The 27919-nt window shown below is 50.3% G+C and overlaps 1 protein-coding gene across 1 annotated transcript; it reads right to left on the bottom strand.

Moving 5' to 3' along the window:
• Window positions 1-171: 171 nt before the first annotated feature.
• Window positions 172-27103, bottom strand: LOC144152622 (uncharacterized). Its single transcript, XM_077683958.1, is given in 10 exon segments — window positions 172-1335; window positions 1337-3516; window positions 4866-4961; window positions 5043-5303; window positions 9434-9544; window positions 9843-9941; window positions 10489-10672; window positions 11565-11779; window positions 13553-13696; window positions 26917-27103. Coding segments are annotated over 10 exon segments (4395 nt in total). The 5' UTR covers window positions 26999-27103; the 3' UTR covers window positions 172-312.
• Window positions 27104-27919: the final 816 nt, after the last annotated feature.

The raw sequence follows: 27919 nt of genomic DNA, 5'->3' as shown, positions 1-27919 counted from the left end.
TCTGTTTGCTGGTGATTCTCTAAATGACGTCAGGCCGGAGCATGGTTGCTAAGACCTCTGGCGCTTGCTTTTTCATAATTATGAAAGAGGTTTTGAAAATGCCTTATCCAGTTATCTGCTAACATGCCTTTCTGAAAAGTCTTCTACTGTGGTGTGAACACATACCCCCAGGAAGTCGTGGGAAGCCAGGAACTGCTGGGCCCTTCGGTACGCCTGGAAGACGAGGGGCACCGGGGGCGCCCGCTCCAATTGGCAGCCTTGGTGCACCCGTGACTCCAGTAGCGCCTGGAAGCTTTGGTATGCGTGGTACATCTAGTAGGCTAGGCACACCTGGTACAGCCTCTGGCTGTGGCAGATAGCTGGGCGGCTTCCTCGTTGCCGTTCTAGAACCACTCGGGCCCTTTGGGATGCCGGGTCCTGCTGGTCCTGAAGGTTGTTTTGGGGAAGTTGGCAGCGGGAGTCCAGGCGGCTTCGGACCACCAAACAAAAATCCTCCTGGTCCAGCTGGTCCGCTTGGTCCACTCGGTCCACTAGGGCCGAACGGGCCACCAGGTCCACTTGGTCCTCCAGGCCCGCTTGGCCCCCTTGGACCAGCTGGTCCACTAGGTCCACCTGGTCCGCCAGGGCCGAATGGTCCACTGGGTCCCCCAGGTCCGCTTGGTCCTTTAGCACCTGGGCCAGTGGGGCCGAAGGGGCCGCCAGGTCCACTTGGTCCCCTAGGCACTCCTGGCCCCCTTGGGCCGGCAGGTCCGCTGGGTCCGAATGGTCCAGTCGGTCCGCTTGGTCCACTAGGACCGAATGGTCCACCTGGTCCACGAGGTCCGCTGGGGCCCCTAGATCCTGGTCCACTAGGGCCGAATGGCCCACCAGGTCCACTTGGTCCCCCTGGTCCACCGGGTCCTCCAGGTGCACTTGGCCCCCTTGGACCGGCTGGCCCACTTGGTCCACCAGGTCCGAATGGTCCACTTGGTCCACCAGGCCCACTTGGACCTTTAGGTCCTGGTCCACTGGGGCCGAATGGCCCACCAGGCCCACTTGGCCCTCCAGGTCCACTGGGTCCCCTTGGTCCGGCTGGCCCACCAGGTCCGAATGGTCCACTTGGTCCGCGAGGCCCACTTGGACCTTTAGGTCCCGGTCCACTTGGGCCGAATGGCCCACCAGGTCCACTTGGCCCTCCAGGTCCACTAGGTCCCCTTGGTCCAGCTGGTCCACTTGGTCCGCTTGGTCCGCCAGGTCCGAATGGCCCACTTGGTCCACGAGGTCCGCTTGGGGCCCTAGCTCCTGGTCCACTAGGTCCAAATGGCCCACCAGGTCCGCTTGTTCCTCCTGGTCCTCTGGGTCCGCCAGGCGCTCCTGGCCCCCTTGGGCCACCTGGTCCACTTGGTCCACCAGGTCCGAATGGTCCACCTGGTCCACGGGGTCCGCTGGGGCCTCTTGGTCCTGGTCCACTAGGGCCGAATAGGCCACCAGGTCCACTTGGTCCTCCCGGTCCACCGAGTCCTCCAGGTGCACCTGGTCCCCTTGGACCGGCTGGCCCACTTGGTCCACCAGGTCCGAATGGTCCACTTGGTCCACCAGGCCCACTTGGACCTTTAGGTCCTGGTCCACTGGGGCCGAATGGCCCACCAGGCCCACTTGGCCCTCCAGGTCCACTGGGTCCCCTTGGTCCGGCTGGTCCACCAGGGCCGAATGGTCCACTTGGTCCCCGAGGCCCAGTTGGGCCCCTAGATCCTTGTCCACTGGGGCCATATGGGCCACCAGGTCCGCTTGGTCCACCTGGTCCACTGGGTCCTCCAGGCCCGCTCGGTCTACCAGGACCGAATGGCCCACTTGGTCCACTTGGCCCCCTTGGTCCACCAGGGCCGAATGGTCCGCTTGGTCCACTTGGTGCTGCTCCAGGTCCCCTTGGGCCCCCTGGTCCAGAAGGTCCACTAGGGCCGAAACTAAATGGTGCAGATGGAGCTTTTGGTCCACCTGGTCCACTGGGGCCGAATGGGCCACCTGGTCCGCTTGGCCCTCCTGGTCCACTTGGTCCCCTTGTGCCGGCTGGTCCGCTTGGTCCACTAGGACCAAATGGTCCGCTTGGTCCACGAGGTGCACTTGGACCGCTGGGGCCCCTAGGGCCTGTTGGTCCTCCTGGTCTACTGGGCCCTCCAAGACCACTTGGCCCTCTGACTCCTGGGCCACTGGGGCCGAAGGGGCCACCGGGGCCACTAGGTCCTCCAGGACCACTTGGCCCCCTTGGGCCTCCAGGTCCACTAGGTCCGCTTGGTCCACCAGGTCCGAATGGTCCACTTGGCCCACCAGGTCCACTTGGCCCTCGCGCTCCTGGGCCACTGGGGCCGAAGGGGCCACCAGGGCCACTGGGTCCTACAGGGCCACCTGGCCCCCTTGGGCCTCCAGGTCCACTAGGTCCACTTGGTCCACCAGGTCCGAATGGTCCACCTGGCCCACCAGGTCCACTTGGCCCTCTCGCTGCTGGGCCACTGGGGCCGAAGGGGCCACTGGGTCCTCTAGGACCGCCTGGCCCTCTTGGGCCTCCAGGTCCACTAGGTCCGCTTGGTCCACCAGGTCCGAATGGTCCACTGGGCCCACCAGGCCCACTTGGCCCTCTCGCTCCTGGGCCACTGGGGCCGAAGGGGCCACCAGGGCCACTGGGTCCTCCAGGACCACCTGGCCCCCTCGGGCCTCCAGGTCCACTAGGTCCGCTTGGTCCACCAGGCCCGAATGGCCCACTTGGCCCACCAGGTCCACCTGGACCCCTTCCTCCTGGGCCAGTGGGGCCACTAGGTCCTCCAGGACTGCCAGGCCCCCTTGGGCCACCAGGTCCACTAGGTCCTCTTGGTCCACTAGGTCCACTTGGTCCACCAGGTCCGAATGGTCCACTTGGCCCACTAGGTCCGAAAGGTCCACTGGGTCCAGTCGGCCCTCTAGCTCCTGGGCCGCTTGGTCCTCCAGGCCCACGCGGTCCGCTAGGGCCTCTTGGTCCACCAGGTCCACTGGGTCCAAATGGCCCACTGGGTCCAGTTGGCCCTCTTGGCCCACCAGGTCCGAATGGCCCACTTGGTCCTGTTGGTCCACCTGGTCCACTTGGTCCACTTGGTCCGAAGCTGAAAGGTGCAGTTGGAGCTTTAGGTCCACTGGGGCCAAATGGCCCACTTGGCCCGCTCGGTCCACCTAGGCCACCTGGGCCACTTGGTCCTCTGGGTCCACTAGCACCAAATGGTTTACTAGGTCCTCCAGGTGCACTTGGCCCCCTCGGGCCGGTTGGTCCGCTGGGTCCGCTTGGCCCACTTGGGCCACTTGGTCCTCTAGGACCACTTGGCCCACCTGGACCAAAAGGTCCACTTGGGCCACCAGGGCCGAAGGGTCCGCCTGGCCCACTTGGTCCTTGAGGTCCTCTGAGTCCTTTTGGACCACTTGGCTGCGATGGTGCTCCCGGAACCTTCGGGCCACCGAATGAGAAGGTTATCTGCGGAGCTTGACCAGGCAGCAGAGGTTGGAGTGCTCCAGGACCTGCAGAGACAGGTAGCAAATTTAGGATGACAGCACGGGGGTCACTATAAATAGCCCAGCATTTCTGGAATGTTTGGTTGTTCCGTGAAGGAACACTCATTCTTTATACCTGCCTTTTGTGGACATAGTACATGGAAGACATATTTAAAGAAAGAACGTTGAACAATAAGCGAAATTTATTTTGAATCCTTGTGATAAAGTCACGCAAATGAAGTTATCGTTTTAGTAAAAGTATTTTTCTTCACCCATTTTCACGCATTGTAATTAATGTAGGCGTGCTTCTCGAGTGTATTATTTCAAATCTGCTATCTTTTCGCGTGTCGAAATTTGAAGCTTGTTCGAGAAGTGTATCTTTGGTAATTGTGTTGGTTTTGCACACCCACCAGTGCCGGGTAAGATGCTTGATGGCACTTTAGAGTCTTGACTTGTTGTCTTTCTTGTTCCGAAAGGTTGTTCCAGTACTGGCGCCTTTGGTGAGAGAGTGTCTGGTGACCTTTGTGTGTCATCTGTGGGCGTGTATGAAGTTCGGGCTGGTGTCCTTGCTGGTGGATACTGAACTCTTGGTAGTTGTTTGGGTCGTGCAATGTCTGAGGCTGGTCCACTTAACGGTCCGCTTTCGCCCGCTCTCAACGGGTGCGTGGGAGGAAGAGCTTGGCGGATCAATTCAAGAAAAGAGTTGTCATCACAGGGCGGGAACGTTTTAAATATAGGTGAAAGCGGCGGGGCCTCACGCGGGTCTTGTAGCGGCGTCTTCAGCTTTAAGAAACGGTCTGGGAACTTCTTGGAAGCGGGAGCTCTGGTGGGCGGTGTCTGCGCCAAACCGGGCGTCTCACCTGACTTTGGCGATGAAGGGCCCAATGACTTAGGGCGTTGAAACGAGGTCGCGTACAGGGCTGAACCCTCTTTCGGCCTTCCGGGCGGCGCGGGCTTCACGAGGGAAAGGTTTAGTACATGAAGCGGGGGAGGAACCCGGTGGATGACAGATTCCGGAACAACTGCGACCGGCGCTGTTAGTTGCGGTGAGAAAGGCTTGCCCTTATCTTTGCTGTGCGGCTGTTTTCCTGATGGCTGAAACGTGAAACTAGGTACCTCATCGCCACTGTCTCTGTGCGTTGGGAACGAAGGTCCTTTCGCAAGCTGTGGCTGTCCACTAGGACGTCCTGTTTGGCCTGTTCTAAATGTTAGCGATGGAGTGGAGAGTGGGGCCAGCGGTTCGACAGGGCCGAGCGAGGGTAATCGTGCAGAGGGGCGGCCCGCTTGAAGAGTGCCAGTACCGAATGAGAGTGACGGAACGCCAGGGGGAGCTACTGGTTTTACTGGCTGAGCAAGCGGAGGTAAGGGGAGCGAACCTTGAGGCGCACTTGGTGGGAAGGCTGGCTTCCGAGCACCGAAAGCCGGCTGGGCCGGCTGGCCGACACCGGGTAGGACGGGAGCCCCGGGGAAACCTGGGAACGCATCAGCGGGAACTGTGGGAACGAGCCCCGCGGGCGTGGTTCGCGAAGTGAACGGAGTGAGCGGCTTCTGACCTAAGATAACGGTCTTGGGAGGGGACACGAAGTGCGTGGTGTGCGTCACGATCCCGGGAAGCTGCTGGCCCACGATGGTGGGTCCCTGGAAGCCGATCTTCCCGCCGGCGAGGAGGCCGTCGTCCGGGGAGTGCGAGGGCACGCATCCGCAGTCGTCGATCACGCTCTGTGGCACCAGCAGTCGGTTAACGATGTGGATCACTCCGTTGGTGGCGCCCTCGTCCTTGCTGACGAAAGGAACGCCGTCGATGAAGAGTTGTCCTGCGAGAGAGGGAAAACAACGTGCCTCATTGTGCTGTTATGGCCATGATTTGAGGAGGTATCACGCGCGGTCTATCGAATTTTCTTTCCATGATTTTAGTTTTGTGCCTAGCCACAGTAAAGCCAAGTGCTCCCAACTCGGAACATTCTGACATTCTATATGAACTTACGTTCTATCCAGAATGTTGGGTATTATGCACTGTAATGGTGTGATGTAAACGGTTTAAACAGTATTAGGTTTTTTTATGTTCTTCTGCTTGACACACGTCTGAAGAGTATATTATCAAGAATAAGCCTTTAAAGATGTGGAAACCCTTCTCGTATTTGCATTCAATTTTCTGTTTACTGCGTACAGGCGATGCAAAAGTTAAGGGGAGCATGCGAGCGGCGGACAAACTGGGCGAAACTATAGGGTGTCTTGATTCGAGCGCATCTCCGTATGGCGGCGCTGGCATCGAGGCACCCTAGGCAAATCTGCATGCTATAGTGCGATCTATGGGTAGATGCTGCGCCAATAGCGAGTGTGCGCGGGCGCAGCCCGTTGACCCATCTCGACATTCTGTGCTCGTCTTATCGCCTGTTCGATCAAAATCGCGCTGCGACCATCCGTGCTCGTCACGGGCAGTCTTGATACTTCATGCAAGCATTAGTTTGCACGCGTCGATATGAAAACGGTCTTCGGTGGCTGCGCTTTCTGCTTCGTCAGAAATGTCACCACTTTCAATCTGCGGGACTGTCGGGATTCGCGCTTATCTTGGCGGCGAGTTTGTTGCGCCATACGCTTTAATTAATCGCTCGGGGATCGAATTGGCAAGCACGGCCAAAATCATGCCGAATTCAAGAGAACGCATGGAAAAACATGGTTACCACTCCGCCCTGCGAAAGTGGATGTCCAGTGAAGCTGTTGTAAACCACTACACATGCTAATAGGGGAGGCTATGAAATGTTTCTCGTCGTTTCGGCGGGCTTGTCGCTGCGCTCGGCTTCTCTGGCGACAAATGCTGGGCCCTGCCAAGCCTGACGCATGCGCTCAGCGTCTTGGACAAGAACAGCTGTATTTAGGAACACTAGTCCTTCCGAGCCTTCAAGCATAATCTTTACTGGGAACACATGCAGCGGGGGGGGGGGGGGGATTTTATTGTTCACAGGCGCTTTATCACCCACTATGCGGTTTCGATGCTTGTTTTGTGGTTTTTAAAACGAATACTGAGTATGTATGCCTGATTAGAGTGACGCATGCGCCAGGCGTCTTACACGTTGAAGTTATTTACACCCTTTTTGGCCTGAAAGGGGTAGTATAAGTGGAAAAAGGGGGTTGAGAGGCCATTGCATCCTTTTTTAAATCTCAAAACCCTTATTCTTAGCCAAGCATCCTTTTTGTGTGGGAGAAGCGGGGTTCATCAACTTAAACACGCTTGGTTATTGGCAGGGTGTTGAAAGGGTGTCAAAAAGGTGTTCAACTGTTGAATGATTAGGCTATGTTAAATATCACCGTCATATATGCTGAAGAAGAATAAGACCAGCTCCTCGCAGCGCGAGCGCGCGATCTGGTTGTGGCAGCCATTACAGAGAATGAAAACGGTTCCCCGGACTCTCTCGTGTTTACAAGTGGTGCCCTGACCAGGATCGCGCCCTCGCGCTGCGATCCAGGACCGCGCTGCATGCACATATAATTTCAGTGCGAAGTACAAGCCATACCCTCAGACCCTCGTCCCCACCTCGTAAGAAATGTTCGAAAGCAAAAAAAATTGTTCGTCTGCAATGATCGCGCGTTTCCATATACGGTGCGCGTCATGGCCCAAGTGTTGCTTTGGCACGTGAAACGTCAATTTGAACTCAGGCGAGAACTGCTGAGTCCTGCCTGGGTTTTTTGCTTACGACACGAAATTTTCCGACCAACTAGTGCCTAAAAGCTTCGCTGTTAAAAAAAGAACATTGCGTGCGGGTATTGAACTAAACGGAGCTGAAAGAGTGAGCCGATTGGAGGGCGGCTACTGCAGCAGCAATTAGCTTTATTAACGGGAAAAATGCTAAACTAATAATCTTAGAAGATGGCATTTCCCTGCTGCCGCAATATAGCCCCATTCATACTGTGTGGGTAGGGAAAGCATTGCTGGAAGAATGCGCAGTGCGCTTCTAATACACTGTAACAAAGCAGCCCAGATGCGCCATCCCTTTGTACGAGTCTGCCTCGGTGCATGGCCGGTGTAATTGACAGACGCGGAAACTTCACGCATCACAAACTGTTGGCTTGGCGATAAAATAGGAATGTATTTTGACTCTTTATTTCAATTGTCCCCATTTGTGATTCATTCCGCCTTGCATGTTTGCGAAATAGAACCGGTCAAGCAGCAACGTACACCCCGCATTTCTAGTATACATTGGTCAAGTTTCTCTGCCTTGTGTAATAAAGCCAATCTGTGATGAAGTAACTGATCTCCAATCGGCACACTCAATTTCGTTGAGCACCTATGTTTCGCGTGCGACACTCGTTTTGTTTACAGCGAAGCTCTCTGTGGCTAGGATCCAGCAGATAGTCTCCGGCGACACACCGAGCGCAGACCGACAATTTTCAGCGTATACGTGAAGAAAATTACAAATGAGTAGAGAAAGGCCCTAGGGCCTCCTTATTTTACTATTAGCGGGCTTATGTTACCCCCGCAATAATGTCTGCTTCGGATCAATGCATTTGTGCATAGAAGTGAAGCCGGCTTGAGGGGATGTGCGTAAACTTGACCTTTGTAAGCTTGCTTTCCCACAGTGTGCGCTGCTCAGTGAAGCACGGCCATCTGCGGAGTGAGTGTGATCCCCCTCTATACTCCTCTCCTCCGCCGCCTCGCCTTTCCCGAGTCATGTGGTGGAGGAGGTACACTTTTCTGCCCCCGCTGATTGCGCAATGCGTCCCGCTTTTCGGCGGCCCCCTGTGCGGTCCACTAGAGACGTCATTGCCTCCACCCACCAGTCGTGTGTGTCCTTTGACTGTGCCGCACACATTGCCGCCTTTGCTCTTTTAATTCAACATAGCAAATTCCCAATATAGCTAAATCTCAACACAGAAAATCCCAGCTGAGCACTACCTTCGCTGGGCTTCCTCCTTCCCAGGGTGGAATGATTGCTTTTTTCTTCATGCGTTCAATTGAGCGAGTATGATTTGCCTGCACTTGCCTAATCGATTCCATAGCATTGGCGGCCGCTTTTCTGATGGAGGCGAAAAGCAAAAACGCCCGTGTGTACGAGATTTCGGCGCACGTTAAAGATCCCCAGGTGGTCAAAATTAATCCCGAGTTCTCCACTATGGGGCGCCTCATCGCCTGCGTTGCGTCGGCGCGTTAAACCCTACAATCAATCAATAAATGCCATAGCATTAATACCGTAGAGCACAAAGGACTCGCCACCGAGCGAATCGCAAACCCCGGCAGCCGCGCAGATTGAACGCTCCTGACGAATTAAGCAGAAAGCGCACACTTCTGAATACCGAGTTTTCTTCAGGACGGCCTCGGGACTCGAGGGTGTCGTGGAGTGGTTGAGGAAGCGAGTGGTTGTATAGAGTGAGCGAATAAGCCCCAACAGAGCAAAGAATTGAAGCACGCCCGGTGAGCAGGGAGGGCAGCAGTAAGGCTTTGCTCGAGTCGGCGATAATGCGAGCGCCAGAACGTCCATATATAGACTATGCCAGATGTACCGGCGCACTCTCCCTATATGCGGCGCATCCACTCATACAATGCACTGCCATGCTGTTTTGCGCAGTTTGGTTACCACTCTAGTGCTCCGTTAAACTTTTGGATCACCTGAACATCGAATAGGCAGAAGATATTTTTTGTTTCGTTTCACATTGCAAGCGTTAGAGGAGCTGAGGGGGAGAGATTATGGAATGAATATGTCGGGAGTCACACGGCAAGCTTTGAGAGAATTCTACGAAAGATTATGCTTTCGGATAACTGCGGAGACTTATAAGAGACGGGGAATGCGTTTGTAGATAATAAGATTACACTCAAGAACATTCTCTTCAATCTTCAAACGACGTGTCACAAATGAAGAAAACAGCTTTCTAGCACCGGCGAATCGTTGTTGTACGTACGACCGCTAGAAAGATTCGTACGCCTTTTCAATGACCAGTGTATATATCTCACCGGCTTGAGACGTGACTCGAAGAACTTCTCCGTCTAGTGGCTTAAGTGTAGCGCCGTCCTTGAGGACAGCACTAAACTGGAGACCAGGAACAATGTGGTGGGACACGACGCCTGAAAAAGAGAACGTGCAGTAAGATATCAGAAGGAAGTCAGAAGAGAAGGGATTGAAGGGACTCGGCAGTCTGGAAACGCAGTTAATAAATCATTCACTAAATACCGCAAATAAACCAGCTGATACACACAAAATATCAAAATAACCAATATGTAAGCCGTGCCGCACAACTCAGAAAATATTTGTGGGAGAAGTTTCCACTTTTGGATGAAGAATAGATGTGCATTTTGGTTACTGCTTAGCCATGGTGATTTCGTTGCACTTCCATGCAAATAATTGCTGGTGGCAATAACGTACGTTTTAACAGCTCGTTGTTTGAAAGAACTCGCTGCTGCATTTCAGCCGGCAGGTTGTTAATGGCGTCTTGAGTTGGCACGAATACAGTGTACAAGTCACCTGCAGAGAAAGAGGGAAACATATGTCATTACCATTTTGAAAGCTCAAGTATGTCAGGGTCATGCGTTTAAAGCCAATTCATCGGTTCAGGCAAAGTAGGTGACGTTGTTCCGCTCGTCGTAATAAATAAATAAATAAATAAATAAATAAATAAATAAATAAATAAATAAATAAGAGTTGGCAATAAATAAGAACATCTGTTTGAATGACCTACCACAACCTCCCCTTTGCTTTCCGAGGTTTTCTTGGCTGCCAACCCTTATTTCTGTGTTAGTAGTGACAGAGGTTAGTAGAGACAGAGACAAACGAGAAAGACGTAGAAAATAAAAATAAGTTTACTGACGTTTCAGGGAGAGGACTCCCTTTCTTCAGATATATATATATATATATATATATATATATATATATATATATATATATATATATATATATATATATATATATATATATATATATATATATATATATATATATATATATATATATATATATATATATATATATATATTTAGAGAGAGAGAGAGAGATGATGTGTAGTTGAGCTCACTGTTCAAGACGCCGGTAAGGCCGGTGGTCTGCAGCAGGCGGTAAAAGTACCCAAACTTGGTCTGGATGGTCTCCGAGAGCATGCTTTCGGCGATCGGGTACAGCACACGGTCCACGATGTGGATGATGACGTTCTCGAAGGATGCATCGCCTTGCAGGATGTTGGCGCCACCGATCGAAATCGTCTGTGATGGCGACGACGCACCGCTCACTTAGGAGGGACAGCGACAAACGAAACACCACGAAAAGTCTTTGTTCGTACATGCCAGATACGCGTGTTGGGGGTAGTATTTGCAAACAAGTACGAAATTTCCTGTACCACGCTTCATTGTCGCGGCTGTGTCGCGTTGTCATCACGACTTAGGTGCATGTTCGAAAGAAAAAATTTCGTGCGTATACTTTGGTCCGAGTAATTTTTGCCGACACAACCTGCATACCTTGAATTCTAACAGTGATTTTTATTGCCTATATTTATACAGAAGCTTGACAATCAAAGAACCGCCAAAACGTATCACTTTGTCAAGGAAGTAAGCGCCGTTGCAGTACGTATCGTTCAGAGCAGCCACGTCGCATTCCCTCACTCCTTCACGTACTGTTTGTCCATGCAACCGGCTGCTGTAATCGGTACAACTTACGAAGATTTTTGCACGCATCTGTCCATCGGTTCTCCTCTAACCATCGTGCAGGGGTCCCTGTTGTGAAGTTGATCACTGCTTGAAAATTTATTCGGCGCCGCAACTTCTGAGAGCTTTCTGGCGGAAACTTGCTAAAAATACTATGATTTCGGGCATATTTCCTTTTTAATTTCTAATTTAAGAAAACCTGCCGTCCCCAAGGAAGCGCCAAGATACATACTATGCATAGATTTTCCAGAATTATAGTGTCAAAGCAAAAGCCTGCTGAGCCGTTATTGCTGTTCTTTTGGGCGTGCACTCGATTTCGTCCCGATGACCTTGATCGAGTGATTATTGTATCCAGTTGCAGTGTGGGGGTAAATTCGGTAATCATCGCCATTACCATCATCATCATTGGGCTGCGGAAGCAGAAGAGGTTCTGAGCCAGCCTCGAGTAGCTCACCCTTCCGTTGTCGTAGACCTTGACGAGGACGTTGTCGCCGCCCGCGGTGGTGATCTCGAGGTCGCCGCGAAGGCTGCGGCTGGGCACCGAGTCACCGATCACGTGGTGCAACACGAACTTCCTCAGGAACCGGCTGTCCGTCTCGAGCATCTTGATGACGCTCGGCGGCAGCGCGGCGAACGCCAGGTCGTTGGGGGCGATTATGGTCAGCGACGCTGCGCGATAACGTTAAGCAGGGAAAGTGGCTTTTTTGCGTGCGCCTGGAGAAGAAAACAACCTCCGGTCTTGCGCTTAAGCTTACTGCATCTTGGTATGAAGTGGATTTTAGTAGAGGCTGCGCAAGAGCGCACGTCATGGTGCGAAAGCCATCAGAAATGTGGGCTACGACGTGGATAAAAAAGGAACATGAGAGGCAGAGGGTGCCCAAAGGTTTTTGCCATAAAAATATCTCACACAAATATCGTTAAACGAGGACCGGCCCTACCCAGGTGACCCTTTCGTACGTCACTCACCTTAAAACAGGGACTTGAATGTCAAATTGAAAGTATTTTCGAATATCTAAAATGTTCGTCGCAATCACATCTTTAGGTACACGGAAAACTCGCTAGCGTAATAAATTTGTTCGTAAATCCTGTGGTGTAGTATTTTTCAGCAAATGATTTTGAATTAGCTGAAGCATGTAGCAATTTACATTCATTCCAATGAACAGCGGCTGAAGCAGGCGCAAATATCTGCATTCATGAGTTCGACCTCAACAGGGTACCCTCACGCTTATATTTGTTTAGGTGTGAAGACTTTTTTTTTTTTCATTTTCGAAAACAAAAATAGGCCAGAATTAAGGCATGCCCTCTCTTCCATACACACCTCTTATTAGACTCACTGAGCTTCATTTAATTAAAAAAATTGGCTCTCAACAATGCGCGTTTCGGTACCATTTATTTATTGGGGGATGCGTCGCGCATACAACCATGGAGGTGGCAGGAGAATAGAGGGGGCTGTGGCAAGGGAGCTTTCTGCACGAGACATACTGCTTTTAAGGACTCTCGTAAACTCGCTTTACGCGTGCTGTACACGCGCCTTCCTTTCACACCTTTCATGTCCCGAACAAAAGAGCTTGAGGGAGTAGCGGACCAGAGTGTTAACTATGCACAGCATGGGACCCATTTTTCAAAAAGGATATTCATAAACTAGAAATGGTACAAAGGAAAGCGGTCCGATTTGTCTATAACTCTTACAACAGCAGTGCGCCGCCTTATATAATGACCTTGGAAAAGAGGAGGAAGATTGCGCGGCTAAAGTTTCTTTCCCTTATCTCACATCAATTCAATATTAATCCAGAATTTTACATACAGCCCCGTTTATCTCGCCGTAGTAGATATACCCACAAGCACACTTTAACACCAATTTTCTGTCGCACTAACCGTTTCGACTATTCTTCTTTCCCCCGCTCAATCGATCAATGGAATGTGTTGCCGGCGGAAGTGTTTTCTGCGCGGGATGTTTCCCATTTTGAAAAAAAAACTTCTTATTACACTGCCTTAGCATTTACGCCCTGCTGCTGTCACTGGCATACGCTTTTTCTGTCAAGACATGTTCTCTTGTTCTCTTGTTTTCTCTCTTGTTTTTTTTCTTCTAATGTTTGATCACCATTTTGTAAATATGTATTACCTCCTCATTCAATGCTTTGCTTTGAATACCCTGTGTACTTGCCCACCTGCTTGGTCTACGGACTGCAATATCTAATAAAATAAAATAAAATAAAATAAAATAAAATAAAATAAAATAAAATATTCGAGCGCGCCACACTAGGGGCACCTAAAATTCTGGATTAGAAGCGAGCTTCGCGGTGGAGCAAACCCTGACTGCAGAAGTACGGGACGAGGGAGGCGAAGGTGCGCAGAAGCAGCAGCAGGCAGCTTAGGCGCTCCTGCGTCGCTCTGCAGTGCCCTGTTTCTGTGAGGCACACATGGCGTGAGGCCCGTACTTACGAAAAGACAGCAGGACGTCCTCGACCTTCGCCAGCCGTAGGTACTTGCAGAAGACGGTGGAGTCGCGCTGCTTGAGGAACTCGTACAGTCCGCGGAACGGGCTGGCTGCCCGGACGTCGCGGACAAGGACATCGCTCGTCTGCTCTGTAGGGGCCAAGTCGTGGGGAAAAAGGGAGAGAAAAACACAAGAGTGAAGGGGAATTACAGCGCATGCCTAAGGTTTTTTAAAATGTAATTTGTACATCTGCTCAGCGTTCTTCGTTTGTTCTCTTATTGACATTAGCCACAGAATGCTGGGATTACGCTTACACGTTGCGTTTAACGGCATGCTTTTATTTATTTATTTATTTATTTATTTATTTATTTATTTATTTATTTATTTATTTATTTATTTATTTATTTATTTATTTATTTATTTATTTATTTATTTATTTATTAGGGGCGAGGAATCTCAGGGGCTCGGGCTGTCGCCGTCTCATGTGGTCACGGAACTAAAACACCGGGACACTCGTTTTCCAAGGCCTCGCGCTAGTACGCTTCGTGCTTCAAAGACACGAGACTTTTACAGCAAAGCTGTATACCTCTACCCCCAAACGGTTTTATCTACGTGGGAGAAAACGCCAAAGCGCCAAGGCCTAAGACGCCGAGCGTTCAGCATCAAAACCGCATCATGCACTTCATCATAACTTCGAAACCCCATCATACGTCCAAACCGCATAATTGAAACTGCATCATACATTTATACACTGCATGCTTCGCCCCTCTCCAGGTTTCACGTTAGTGGAGATGGCCCGTTTTTTTACAAAACATCTACACCGCCACGATGGTATTTTTGTAAGGGGGACGTGGAGAATGGACAGAACCGAAAAGAAAAATACATTCATACATAAATTTACACTCTTTCCAAGAGCACTATTTTGTGTTGGTTAAAAAAACGGACACCAAACTGGTCATAAACTGGAGAAAAAGACATCGTTTCTTGGTATGCTTACCAATTCCGCTGGCAACAAATTCCAGTCACGTAATGAATTAGCAAAAATGTTTGTTCTATGGGAATACTCTAACACTTTTTTGGGATTTTCATGACGCTGTTATATGTAGTTTGGCTCGAGGAGGTACTGTTTGTGTCTCACCGGTTTTATTGTAGTAAATATGCAACGGGAAATTTTAAACCTTATTGACGTCTTGACTGGAGTGGTTCCCAGCTCAAGGTAGCTTTAATCGCCGAGATGCTAGCAAAAGGGTCATCATTGTTAATAACAAAACGCGATTTATGCAATGAAAAATGCGGCAGACAAAGCACAGCTCCTGCCTAACGCGACTATGCCGCTGCGAGGAAATACTGCGGGATGCCTTTCATTCAAAGCAGAAAGTAGCGGGAACAAAGTTTAAAGAAAAATGCAATGCGAGATTTAGTATCAAATCTTGCATTACATCCGACACGACACAGTATTGTGTCGTAACGGATGCTTTGGGAAACACTGAGAATAATTTTAGCTTGTCGAGGTTTCATTAATGTCGTCAATCATTGTATACGTAGGCGTGTTTTCTGCTTGCCTCCAAACAAAAAATAATCCAGCCATAGGCGGCAACATGGCCTGCTAGATATAATTTTGATAGCACAAAGCCTTAGTCACTCGACAGCCATGGTCGGCTGTGTAATGCCTGTGCTACACGGTAACTTTCGATTGACAATTGTACTCTCACCCGCAACTGCACCCCATGTATTTACAATAAGGCACTCGATAGACAATTGGTTCAACCGCCTTTGGAAGGCATTTGAAACGGCCGTGTACCACAGGAATTAAAGTTATTTCTGTAGTTTCACTGAAAGGGTACCTTCGCTACCAACTGGAACTATGTTGACAAAGAATTTCATGACCTTGGTTTCATAACAATGCATTCAAACGTTGAAAGAAAAAGAAGGAAGCACTCTCACCAGTGCAAGCCTCAAGCGCGGGCCATTGGGTGCGTTAAATAAAAATTCCTTGGGGCACTGAAGTCTCCTTACGTGCTTTAAAAAGCAAAAGACCGGCGATACTTATTAACAACTTGTTTACTCGTGCATCGTATTTGCGTCTCTCTAATCTTCGCTTTCGCTTCTTTGCCTTCTGGCGCGAATTACTTCGAACGGCTCTCTTCTGCTACACCATGAATGCGCTTCTTTGTTCGGTTTAGCTTCGTCGTCTGATGGCAAGAGTTACGTCGGCAGGCAGACTGGCGGCACAGGCCACAGCCTCCCTAGAACCAGAGTTTTCCGCGGCTGCTGTGCACCTGTTATTCTCACGTGCCACCGCGTTCAGGTGTCCCATGGCACGCACTAGTGTACAAATTTTACGTTTCCAAATCATAGTTTTGTGAATTGTGTGTTGCGGGCACAATGCTAACCGCTTGAAGCTCCGGATTCCTGGCCAATGCCCACGTTAGTATGCGCCACGATGAAAGGAACAACAACGACAACGATTTCGGTTCGACCGATCCCAACGTGCGGAGGTAGCACAGTTAGGAAGGCAGCCATAGCTGTGCTGGCTGCCAAGGGTAGAACCCTTGGTGGCACTTAAGGAATTTTAAACGACAATGCCAGCATAAGTCAGGAGTAGCCGCACGTGTTATTTCGTACATCTTTTGTGCGCCCATTGTTATGTAATATCGAAGACCGCGGCAATAAAGAGAAAAATGGGGACTGTAACCAACACGAGATGATTAATCATTGCTTTGTTTTATGGCAGGAGGCTTTGTTTTTTGGGGAGGTCCAGCAGCGCACTCAAAAAGAACATAGACATCGTCCCTTATAGTATACGATTTTTGCCAGTGATGAAAAACTGTTCCGTGCCCTACGGCCTTTTTGTGCTCATCGAATTGCCCAGTCTCTTTAAGCGTAGCATGACTGACCGCAATGCGGAGGAACTTCCGGGAATTAAGTCAATTTTTTGTGATAAATGTGCGCTTGTGTATAGTGTTTATGTGGCACAATCGTAGCCGCCGGACTGGTTGCATCTTCTTGAGGCGTGCGTGTGCCTGCCGCACTTTTAAAATATTTGTCAGTGAACGTGCTGCCACTGAAGAGAGGGTGTGATTGTAAGGCTTTTAGGGCTAGTCTTATATGCAATAAAGAAAAGGAGGAGATAGCACAGTTTGCAGAGCATTGAGCTGCTACTGTGCAGGCCCTGGTTCAAATCCCATGGAATCACCCATTTGTGTTTTATTTATTTACTCTTTATAGCGGCGGCCATTCTCTTGACCGGGCAACAACGACAATCAGAACAGCGCGCATGTCTCTCCGCTTTGTAGTAGGTCTGGAGCTAGTGTGCCCTCACGTTTCCGGTGATGTCTTTATGGCGCAGTGTCGAGGCGATTTCAATACTGTGCCCATCTTCTTGAGTGTGTAACGCCAAAGTACGAATGCGCATAACCGCCTAGCATTCCGGGCGACCTGTGAGTGGTTGCGTTTATCTCGCCTTTCTTCGACACTCTTTTTAATGCGGTCGTTTTTTTTTCATTTACTATCATAAAACCAATACAGCGTGTATTTCAGATCAAAAGAGCGCTTTCAGTGTTTTAAATATGGCTGAAGTTCCCTTGGCCCGGAATAATACGGACAACTACGATAGTCCATGCCAGCAGTTCCATAATTATGAATGGTCTTGCCACGCGCTAAAGCATTCTCTCACTTTGGCCGGGCGGCTGAATCGAGTGACTGACAGGCCAACATTGTGGCTTTTAAGTATATACCATAAGGCAGCCAATGATCTTCAAGAAATGCACGCTGTTTGTGAACATCCAAGGACAAGCTGTTGTAAAACCCGGGAAGCTCCGATGTCCTGGTCACCTACACAACTTTTTTTCCCTGCCCTTCAGGCTTCTTTCGTGAAACATTCCAGGATCCGTACATAAGAGTACGCGGCCTCGCATAAGACTGCCACATGCTGCGTATCAACCAAAGTGTCATTTTTTGCTGGCTCTCAGCGCGCGTAAGTCGCTATTCCTGGCACGTCACCCGCTGGCCGGCCGCGTAACTCAAGGTGGCATGCCGTTGGACTAGTGACGCTGCGCTGGGAATTGAAGCGCCACGCGTCCGTGCCGCGGACTTCTATGTATGCATTAAGCGGCATCCGCCAACAGGGAAAAGTAAAAGAAAAAAAAAGGGGGGGGGGGCATATAAACGGTAAAGCCCAGTCTGAAAAAGAGTCCTCCTTGAACTGATGATATGCCAAGATTGAAATCGATTTCGGGGGCAGGGAGAGCGCATCGTATAGTAATGGTGCGATGTTCTTGGATCCCCGCTCTCTTCCTCCTTATGCCTGGTGGCTTCGTTTCGGACAGGATAAACTGCCGGATTAGCGGCGCAATCTGACCTTTGGACGACCGCGGCGTCCACGTATTCAGAGATGCGTGTCACAAGAATTATACGGCTCCGTTTTTGTTGTTTTTGCTTCTGGATCGGCCCCTGTTCGCTCTCTCCATCTCTCGCAGCGCCTTCGGCCGTGCTCTCCCCTCGCGTTGCCCCGACGCCCTCTCTTCAGTGTCGCCTCACCGGCCAGCGACAACCGGCAAGGCACGGAGAGGAGCAGGCCTTGAGGGGGACGGCCAGTTGAAAGAACAGGGGCAGAAAAGCGAGAAAAGCGGTCGAACCAGTCAGCGCGCTGAAAGTAACGGTTCTCTCGATTTCATCCTGTTAGTGCGCCCCACCAGCCCGCCAACTTCGCATGCTTTCGAGCTTCTCGCCACCGGACACGACCAGCAGCGTTGCGCAAGGGTTTCATCTCACTGGACTGTTAATGAGGAGAAAACCAGCTTTCCAGTCAGGCGCACGCCGGTCCGCTCTCGTCCTTTCCAGCCTTACACTATATCCCGATCCGTCCTTTCGTTTTTATTAGAGTCGGCACTTTCGGGGCCAAGTTAAGCAGGCAGGAGCAGACAGGCTGTGATGTCTGGGCTGATTCGTCCAGCCAAGGACGTCCCTGCAAGTTTTCCTGTGCGGAGTATTTAGTGCTCCTGGCAGCGCATGGCGCACGATGACTCGTTCTTCGCGGCTGACGCGAATACGCGTCTGTGCAGGTACGTGACTTATTCGAGCTGTCATCAGCTCTGTGCCGCTGGCGTGACACACAAGTACAGCGCAAGGATTGCGTCGCCCTTAGAATGGCGTTGGCGCCAACCATCACTCTCTACAATACATAATTGCTCCCGTAGAATAGCCAACTCGGCGGCGGAAATCTCTGTGGGAAAATTCAAGAGAAATGATGTCTTCGAGTACGACCACTTCTCGTTTATTGCATAAGCATGCACAATAACTGTTGGTATTATAACAAGTTTTTTGTTTAATTACGAGATTCAGGACTACAATTTTCTCTTCATGTTGCGCAAGATTTCTTTGCCGAGAACCCCAGAGCACCAACCTTATAACGCCTTGTATTTGACTTGCAAATTTGGATTATTTAATCGCTAAAAGGGCGTAAGTATACACCATTGTCAAAAAATAACCAAACAAAACAAAGAAAATATGCCAATATGAAACGCGACACCGGCCAATATTGTTCAGTATTGCCCAGAGCGAACTAAAACAGCGAAAAGTACCTGAATTTGGCCACTCATAGCCAGGTTTGGGTAAAGAGAGCTCACAATGAAAACTAGCGACGTAAGAAGGCTCACGCAGCAGTAGAAATTTCTTATAATTTCTGCACATTTTTTTTTCCTCCTGGGAGTGTAACATGGGTGCAAACAAACCATGTTTCGCGTGCTATATGTATATATGAAGCTTGTTCCGGCACTACACATGTAATGCGTACTTAGCAATAATGGGTGGAAATTTAGGTCACATAGCAAGCACTATCGTAACCATGCTGTCGCATAAATTGAACGTAACAGCGCGAGGCCTGAGGCGCATGGCGCATCGAAGCTTTTCACTGCGACACGGCTTAGAAGAAGCGCGCGTGTTTCACGTGGTAAGCAGGTAACTTGAATTGGTGCGGTTGGGCGCGCAAATGCGAAGGCCGATGGCTGTGAAAGCGCCGATGTACGACCGAATGTAAATGCGTTGATTAAGTCCGCGCTGTGTGAATTTCAAATCGACACTGACAAATGAGCCGGGATGTATATGTACCGATTCCCATTTCAGATTTTAAATAAACAAGAGAAGATGCTTGCATTGCGGTCACCCGTTCATCATGTCACGAGTTCGGACACCTGTGTCGATCAGCCTTGAACCCGGTTCCGTGCATTGGCGCATTTATTACATTTAGAGGAAGACAACCTGTTCATCCGCGGAAGTATTCACACCGTTGAATTGAAACTCTTTAAACAACAGGCGTGCTCAAGCGAAAGGTCAAAGGCGTTCTGACACCCGCTCACTCCAATCTCCGTGGGAAGCTCGTCGTGCACGCGACAGCTGGCCGAACCCCGCAGAACCATCCGCAGGGGGCGGGCCAATCGCCGCTTACGTAGCGGGCTATCACGCAACACCACAGAATCTCCCGCCATGCGGTCGCACATACCTCGGGAGAAAACATGCAGTGGTGCTCCGACAGCCTCAGAGCAGCAGCCCCGCAGCTGCGCCATTCGCCCTGCCCTCCGCACTTTCACGTGCCACACTGCAGTGGAGAGCCTGCCCCATATAGACCACATGGTGTGCATAAATATGCTATCTGTAGCAAAAACAACGGAAGTGACATATAAAATTAGGGGGCCCACTGCATGCACTGCACTGTTTTGCATCTCCTTTCAGGGCGTGCGCCCTGTCTCCTGTGCACATCTTCGTTGCGCTGTTTCTCTAATGAACTGCTAAACCGTAGTCCACCATCTAAGCGTGGTATTTGTGGCACAGCGTGTTGTCGAGGCTGTCTGGGGGTATACTGCGGGGCACTACGTTCGAACACTGGTTCATTTTGCAGTGGCGCGAGAAAGGGCTAGAAGGATGCGTTTTAAGCGATGCTTACATGGCTAGGGTGTCATGTCTTATTGCTTTCAGGGAGCAAAACTCCCGATACTTCACGTGTCTTTGAAGCACGAGACGTTGGAAGACTAACTCCCCGTGCGTGTGATATTAGTACGTGGTCACCATCAAAGTCGCACGCCGCTTAGAACGTGATTTGCGCGGCGTTCAATAGCTTGAGGTGTTTCTCTGTGTGCTTCTGGTTGTCTCTGAAGCTCGAGGCGTTGCAGCAGCGTGGCGCTATTGTATGTGCGTTTGAATGTTTGTTTGTGTGTTTATTTGGTTGGTTGGTTGGTTGTTTTCTTGCTTGCTTGCTTCCTTGCTCTTATTGGGCTTGGAATTGCTTTAACTCGACAAGCTGCCGTTCTCCACTTTGAATTTGGCTCCTCTTCTCTCCTCGTAGTGGGGAGGCCGCGTACAACGCGCTCTCCCGAGGAGCAGCGCGTCCACGAAGAGAGAGGACCAGAACGAAAACAAGAATGTGATCGTAGGCGGCGGGCGGAAAACACCATTGGTGAAGAGCGTGCACATGTCTATCTTATGGATGACCGCCGTCAGCGCTGCAGAGAGACGAAATTGGCTCATGCTTTTCGCTTACATTTTGTCTCCTCTGGTCGTGTCGTGTACCAAAAGCTGCGCTGGTCATCCACCTTCCCATGGCATATTTCTTTTCAGAGAAGCTGTCTCGCACTAGGTAATGACCATAATTGCGTGCTTCTATCGGGCCGCGTCGACAAAGAATCCCACGCGCTCGCTCCGGCACTGGTGTAAAACTCTCTGTAGCTCTCAGTCTAATGTAGGCATCTTGGGAAAAAAAAAATATTGAAATTGGCCGCTAAAACGGCTCTATAATTACTCCCAGTTCTATTTAGTTGTGATGAATAGTTTGTTGACGGTCAAGTTGTAAACGTTACAGGATTCCCGTCTGCTGTCCGTGGCCGTCTACTGAGGGAGTAGAGTATGGTGACAGAAAACGGCTGTTACTTTTGCTTTACAAAAACTATCCCGAAACAAATTATATGCGAATAAATTTAGAAATAATTCCGGAAACGTTGTTTGTATGAGTTGTTATTTGGTCAATGTAACACCCCTGCTACGCCGGTGTCTCAAATGCCCTAGAACCCAATGTCATTCGATTCAAATGAGGGGCTTCGAATGTCACGCAGAATCTGCCGTGCTCCACTACAATGTCGGTGGCAGTTGAAAGCTTTAACAATCACTCGCTGTGTTTCGTGGCGTTACTGTCGTTGAGCTCTTTTTTCATACAATAATGCAATATTATAATTTAGGAACAGTCTTTGGCAGTGAAATGATATCAAATTAGAAATAACGCAAGCTTTGACACTAATTTGGTGTTTTTTTTTGCTTAATTCTGAGTTGCAACCAAGGTATCTTTTTTATACGGTTAGGCGCTTGTTTTGTGCTGTCTGTCCACCCTGGTTGGTCGCTTGCTCACATTTACATCTTGATATCATGATTTAAGTGAATGAAAAGTAAACGAAGTCCTATAATTAAAATATTTTGTTTGTTGTAATTGCGCAAGTAATATGCTTTTTAATGCTGACTTAAGACGCTGTGCGTGAGAGTGCAAGAAATGGCATTCGAGGGCCCCAAATGTCTCTCGGGATGCTCATTCAGTTCGATGGTCATTCGAGCCGAAGGCCATTGAAAAACATAGTGGAGCAGCATAAAATGCGCATATGGGTCGAATGACATTCGTTTCGAAGGCATTCGAGACGCCACTGTCTCAGGGCTATAAGTAACCGCATAACTCAGTGTGGTTATCCACCAATACAGCTTCGCTGGTCTCCCATCTTCACAGTATACGTTGAAGGGCTCTAAATTATTTTTTTTTAAATTTCGCGCGACGTGGGAGGTCCGCTGCTTACTAGCCGCAGATGCATTACGTGAAGCACGCCGAGCCTCCTGGCGTGTTCAGCCATTCGCGCTTTTCTCATGAACGACGAAGGCGGTAAAGAGTCACGATGAGTACTGACAGCTACCATTATTTACCGACCAGTCGGCGGGGCCATGTCTTTTTTTTTTTTTTCAGCGTGGGCTCACACCTCGTACCATCGTTCAGCTCACGTCTGTAATGCTTGCCGCACTGGAACTACCTATACCTAAAAATATTCCTCTTTACGAACAGATGTGTGTACTAGAACAGGCGTGATTTGACGGGAACACGTGCGTGTAACGAAATGTCTGCGACTGATGTATGCGTCCTCGTGAAGCAAATCCGAGAATAATGAGCTGTAAATTGCTGACACTTTTAGCACACGTACGCCCACACAGAGAATAGATATGAATTAGGCGGAGAAAGATAGAAGATGATGAGAAGATGAGAAGATGAAAAGATGATAATTTTTTTATATCTCTTTGTTTAAAAAAAAGCTAGAATAGCTGGATGAGGCCGTCTTAGCGCTGCATCTTTATCCATGTTTGTGACTCACTGTCATCCTCAACTTCAATGATTATTTAGCTCAACCGTTTGTTATCGGTGTCATCAACTGTGCGGCCAAATAAATTCGAAGCAGACTACAACAACCTGCCTACAATGTTACTTTTTGCAAGAGGGGCGCCCGGAACTTTTTGAACTCGTCGAGTCAGTACGAATCGAATAATCTGCAAGAAAACCAGTAATGTCCATTAGCGCGTACTAAACAACCTGCGGAAGCTCCCATAGGCGCCACCTGGCGCGTTTTCTCTCTGTACCGGCACTGCATGCAGCAGCTACCGGCACGTGATGCATGCGCACGTCGTGACCAATTTGTCTCGCCTCACAAGAGCCCGCGAAGCGCAAATATGACAGCTCGCCATTAGCTACGCTTTCTATCAACGCCGCCGCGCAGATCGTCATCTCTTTCGCAACGAGGATCAGCTCCTTAGGCCGTCTGTGCAAGCGCGCAAGGCAAACACTTGTTTTACCGGGTCTTCGTCGTGGGAAAGGCGCCGGCGCTCGAAGATGTATGCTCCATCAATGACCACCTCCGACCCCAGTGACCTGACCCAACGCGGCGCTCGCGGGGATAAGCGCCTCCGGAGAAACCAGCGAAAAGAAGAATGCGAGGTGCTATACGAGTCGTGGAAGGTCTTGCACGGTGGGGGTGGTTCTGGAACGATTAGCCCTATCGCTGTCCTCTTTGCAGGGTTTGCTTGTCGTGTTGACGCCGCCCTTGCTCCTTTCGCCTATTTCTTCGCCGGGGGGAAGACTGTGGTTTCTCACCGCTTGTTTTCACCTTGCACGTAAGCTGTTGGTTTAGGTGTTGTTCTGAAGAGCGAACAAAAGACTGAAGCGGACGGCATTATCCTTTTCCTATCTGTGCGAAGTCGATCAGCTCATCAGGTTGTGAATAATAGTCCGCGTTACTTGACCTCGTGCCGAACATCAGGCTGAGCGCGCAGAGTTGACAGAAGGGCGCATGTTTTCGATACGCGAACACGTGCAACAACTCAAATGAACAGATCGGGCTTCTATGACTCCCGATAATCGTTACATTGATCATGCTCGTAAGATATAACAGCCAGAAACCTGCACATTGTATCTGAAAAGTATTCTTTATGCAACAGTAATTGTACTGCAGAGGAGAGGCAGCTGGTCGAAGTCGTTTAGCAATGCAAGATCGATTTGATCGTACTCAAAAGCTTAAAGCTTAACCGACAACTCCGTCTACATCTCTCGACAGGCGCTGCGCCTGTTTTTTCCCGTGCACGAAAGATTAAGAAATATCGCATTATCTGCAAACAAACTCTCTATCATTATTCCCTTTTGCGGCTCCTGGAGCGAGCTAGGCTACGAACCTTTTACCATCGCCGAGGAACACGCGATTTTTCGCGATTCTAGAGCCCGCGCATCCATTAAGATGTGGAGACAAGTGGATCTGTTATTCACTCATGCGTAGCATAGCAAATATCAAAATCCATAATCCACCGCCGAGTCCTCTCAACTGAGACTAATGTCCGCCGGAAGGCGCAAAGAAAAGAAAAAAAAACCGTCGAAGGCCGCAAAGAGGCTTTGCATTGGCGGCCCGCTCAGTGGAGCCTTCACCGCGAGCTGTACACCCAGCTGACCGTCAGCGACGTGCCAGAAACGTCTTTCCGCGGCTGCAGTGTGCTGCTGCCAACGGGATGCTTCCAAACATCCTTCGCCGTGCGGAGACGTGCCAGGGATCTCCGATGATGCTCCCGAGTCTCGCTATAATAATTATACGATGGCGCGCGTTACCCGCAACTGGTCCGTTACTCCTTTTTATACACGGCGCTTTCTCCATTTCGCTTCTTCTTCGCATGGTTTTTTCATGAACCTGTGGCGTCGTCCAAAGTGGCCACGAGGATGTTCCGAACGCCGGGGACTTGGAAGCAACCGGCTGGCCTCGAACGCCGGAAGCGCAGGATGTGCGCGATGCAGCGCCGATTCCACTGACGCGTGGTGGCCGCCCCTTCCCGCCCTCCTCGCCCGCTCTGTTCCTGCGGCAGCTGCCTCGCTTCCCGGCTTTTCGCGGTCGCTCGTACGCGGGCAGCGATTAGCGGACGGCGTGCAATCATGATTTCGTGCATGCTCGTGATTCCTGTGTTCACACAAAGGGGCGCGCTGCGTAATTGGAGATGCGGCGTCAGAGGGGCAACGCTGGCCTCTCTGTCACTGTGCCTCACTTTGGGGTATGGGCGCGGTTTGCCCTTGCGCCAATGATGATTGGATGTGTGATTGTTGGCGTGATTGGATGTGTGTAGATACTCTGACTCTACTAATTTCCGAGAACTGCCTCGCGGGAGATCTGCAAAAGGGCCAGTGTTTCTGCGACCGGTGTGTACGACGCGGTCCCTTTCGTCCGCTTAAACGGCATAGAGTGGTACTCTCCCCTTCTGTGCGGGTGGATTATATTTATTAACCATATCGTTTCGTATGCACCGATAAGATAACTGGTCTTATTAGCATGACTTCAAGGTCATTCTACGGAACGTGAATCTTTTGGAAAGTGTTAGAGTGAGAACTTTACGAATGGGATGTGACGTGATTGAATATTACACGTAGTTTGTCGAAACCGACCAATCTAATAGCACGCGGTACGAGTATGAAAGATGCCACTAGGCGATGATAAGAGACGGTCGGGGGTTTATGCTTCTCGCTTTGCTGCTAGGGCTTAAATTTGTCGCGTGACACTCCTTCGGAGCGTCCGGTCTTGGCGCCGTCTGTGCAACACCCTTGCGTGCTCTCAGTAGTCGCAGAAGTGCACTAACACCCCTATTTCACTTCCTTGGACTTCCTTACGCTAATGAATCAATTGATACCATACAGGAGTGTCGAAAATGCTGATAACTTACTCTGCGGTCCTCTGCATAGAAATAACTGCTAAATATGGAACTAAAGTTGAAATAGATAATATGAAAAGACGAACGTATAAGGTGGCCTCTCTTTTAGTGTGACACTGTATTATGACACGTATCTCATCCCTTCACTGCATATGCATATACGGTGCTCATCATAGTTTACGTCCAGGTTCGGCGAGTAAGCACGAATAACAATGAAAAAAAGTGCACCGGGGGAGACCGCACATTTAGAAGTATGAAAAAATTGGACGCAAGACCGCAATAATTTCCTTCGAGCTACATTACTGACACTTCAGCGCCACCGGTTTCTTTACTGGGCTCACAAAAAGCTGCTTGTTCTGACGAAAGGAACGTAAGGACAACCACATATTATAAACTGCACTCGGCTTCTGCCAATCTCACACCGGCAGGGCGGCAAAAATTGCATAAAAAGCGTATTTAACCACAAACTGAAGTCATCTGTGGCCGCAGAACGAAATGGGGTAAGTGATAATATCGAACAGCCCGAGTTAGGCTGGCAAAAGTCGATTTCACGCCACATTTTGGAACAGAGCACTACACGAAAATGGCATACCTTTTATTCTGCTTAGCGGACGTCGCGTGGTAACGCACCCAAGCAGCGATTATGCTCCTGCTGACTCCTGTGGCAATTGAGTTCACTGCGAAACCAGGCTAGTCTAATCCAGGTAGTTGTGCGTGCGGCTGCGGGGCGGGTGAAGTGCCTTGCACTTGCGCTTGGCCTCAATAATTGCAACATGCGACAACGTGTCTATATATGGGGTCGAAGGGCCGCAGTGATCGTCTATTAAAGTAAGGCGCACCTGCAGAAAACCCACGCAATTAATATTCAGAGACTGCAGTTACAGCGTTTCTCACGCAGTGCAAGCCGCAAGCGGGAAGGGCAGGCAGCGATCGAGCGCCTTGCCATTCATGACAACTGAATCTCTGCTTTGCTCGTAGATATGCAACACTAGCTGAAGAGCAGTATCCCTCCTAGCTGGATGGCGAGGCATCCTCCGAGTGTTAAGATTAGCTGAAGAGAACACATATCCTACGGCATCCCTCGCAGCCGGATGGCGAGCATCCTCCGAGGCAGGTGTCCTACCTGCGTGGGCGATGTGCGCGCCGCAGAGCAGGAGCAATAGTCCGAGCCGGAGCGCGGGCCGGAGCCCCGCAGGGGTCGCCATTGCGGCGCCTGTGCTTCTTCTTCCTCTCGGTCTTCTTCCTCTCGGGGGAAGGGGCCCGCTGCTCGAGAACTCCCGGCCCCTGGCTTCAACGGCAGTGAAGCCGCCGACGCCGTCCACTAAGCTTTTATAGGCGACGACCGAGACCACGTCCGAGGAGAGCACGCGTGCCTCCTCGCCGCAAGGCTCGCGACCTTGGCCCGCGTAACGCCGCCGACGCCGCCGCTGACGCCGGCGTCAAGATGCGCGCCGGACGCCCTTACGTCACGCAGACTCGCGCCGGATCCACCGGCTTCCTCCGGTGGACGACGCCGGCTGGCAGTCCTAATCCAGGGCTGCCTGCTATGACGAAATTGCAGGACAAGGGCGCTGCGAAGGTTTGAAAACGATTTATAATCGACCAATGAAGCAAAAGTTTGCAGGACCTCACCCGAGATTTGAACTTATTAAGGAGATATGAAGCACCTTTGCGTCAAAAGAAATTGTACGTACGCGCAGTGTTTGTCAAAAGATTCTCGGCAACGCCAAAACTCATTAGCATCCAAGGAATGCAAAATGCATGTTTACAGCCCGAATGAGGCTTGGAAACCAGAAAGCGACCCGCCGCGGTGGTTCAGCGGCGCTAAGGCGTTGTACTGATGAGCCAATGGACGTGGGTACGATTTCCGGCCGCGGCAGCCGCTTTTCAAATGGAGGTGAAAAGCAAAAATGTTCGTCTGTCGACATTTCGGCGCATGTTAAAGATCCCCAGGTAGTGAAAATGATCTGGAACCCTCCACTACGGCGCGCCTTGTAGCCAGACGTAGCTTCGGCGCATTAAACCCCGAAAATTTAAAAGGCCAGAAGCTGGTAAAAGCGCCTTCCTTTCGTACCATCATAAAATAATTCAGCCTCACATGAGCGTCGGGTTTTGGCTTGGAATTA

Source organism: Haemaphysalis longicornis, unplaced genomic scaffold (assembly GCF_048455015.1).
Source record: "Haemaphysalis longicornis isolate Haplotype H1 unplaced genomic scaffold, Haemaphysalis longicornis Haplotype H1 scaffold_9, whole genome shotgun sequence".
NCBI classification, from domain to species: Eukaryota; Metazoa; Arthropoda; class Arachnida; order Ixodida; family Ixodidae; genus Haemaphysalis; species Haemaphysalis longicornis.
The sequence above is the reverse complement of the archived record's forward strand: the minus strand, read 5'-3'. Positions and strand labels throughout refer to the sequence as shown.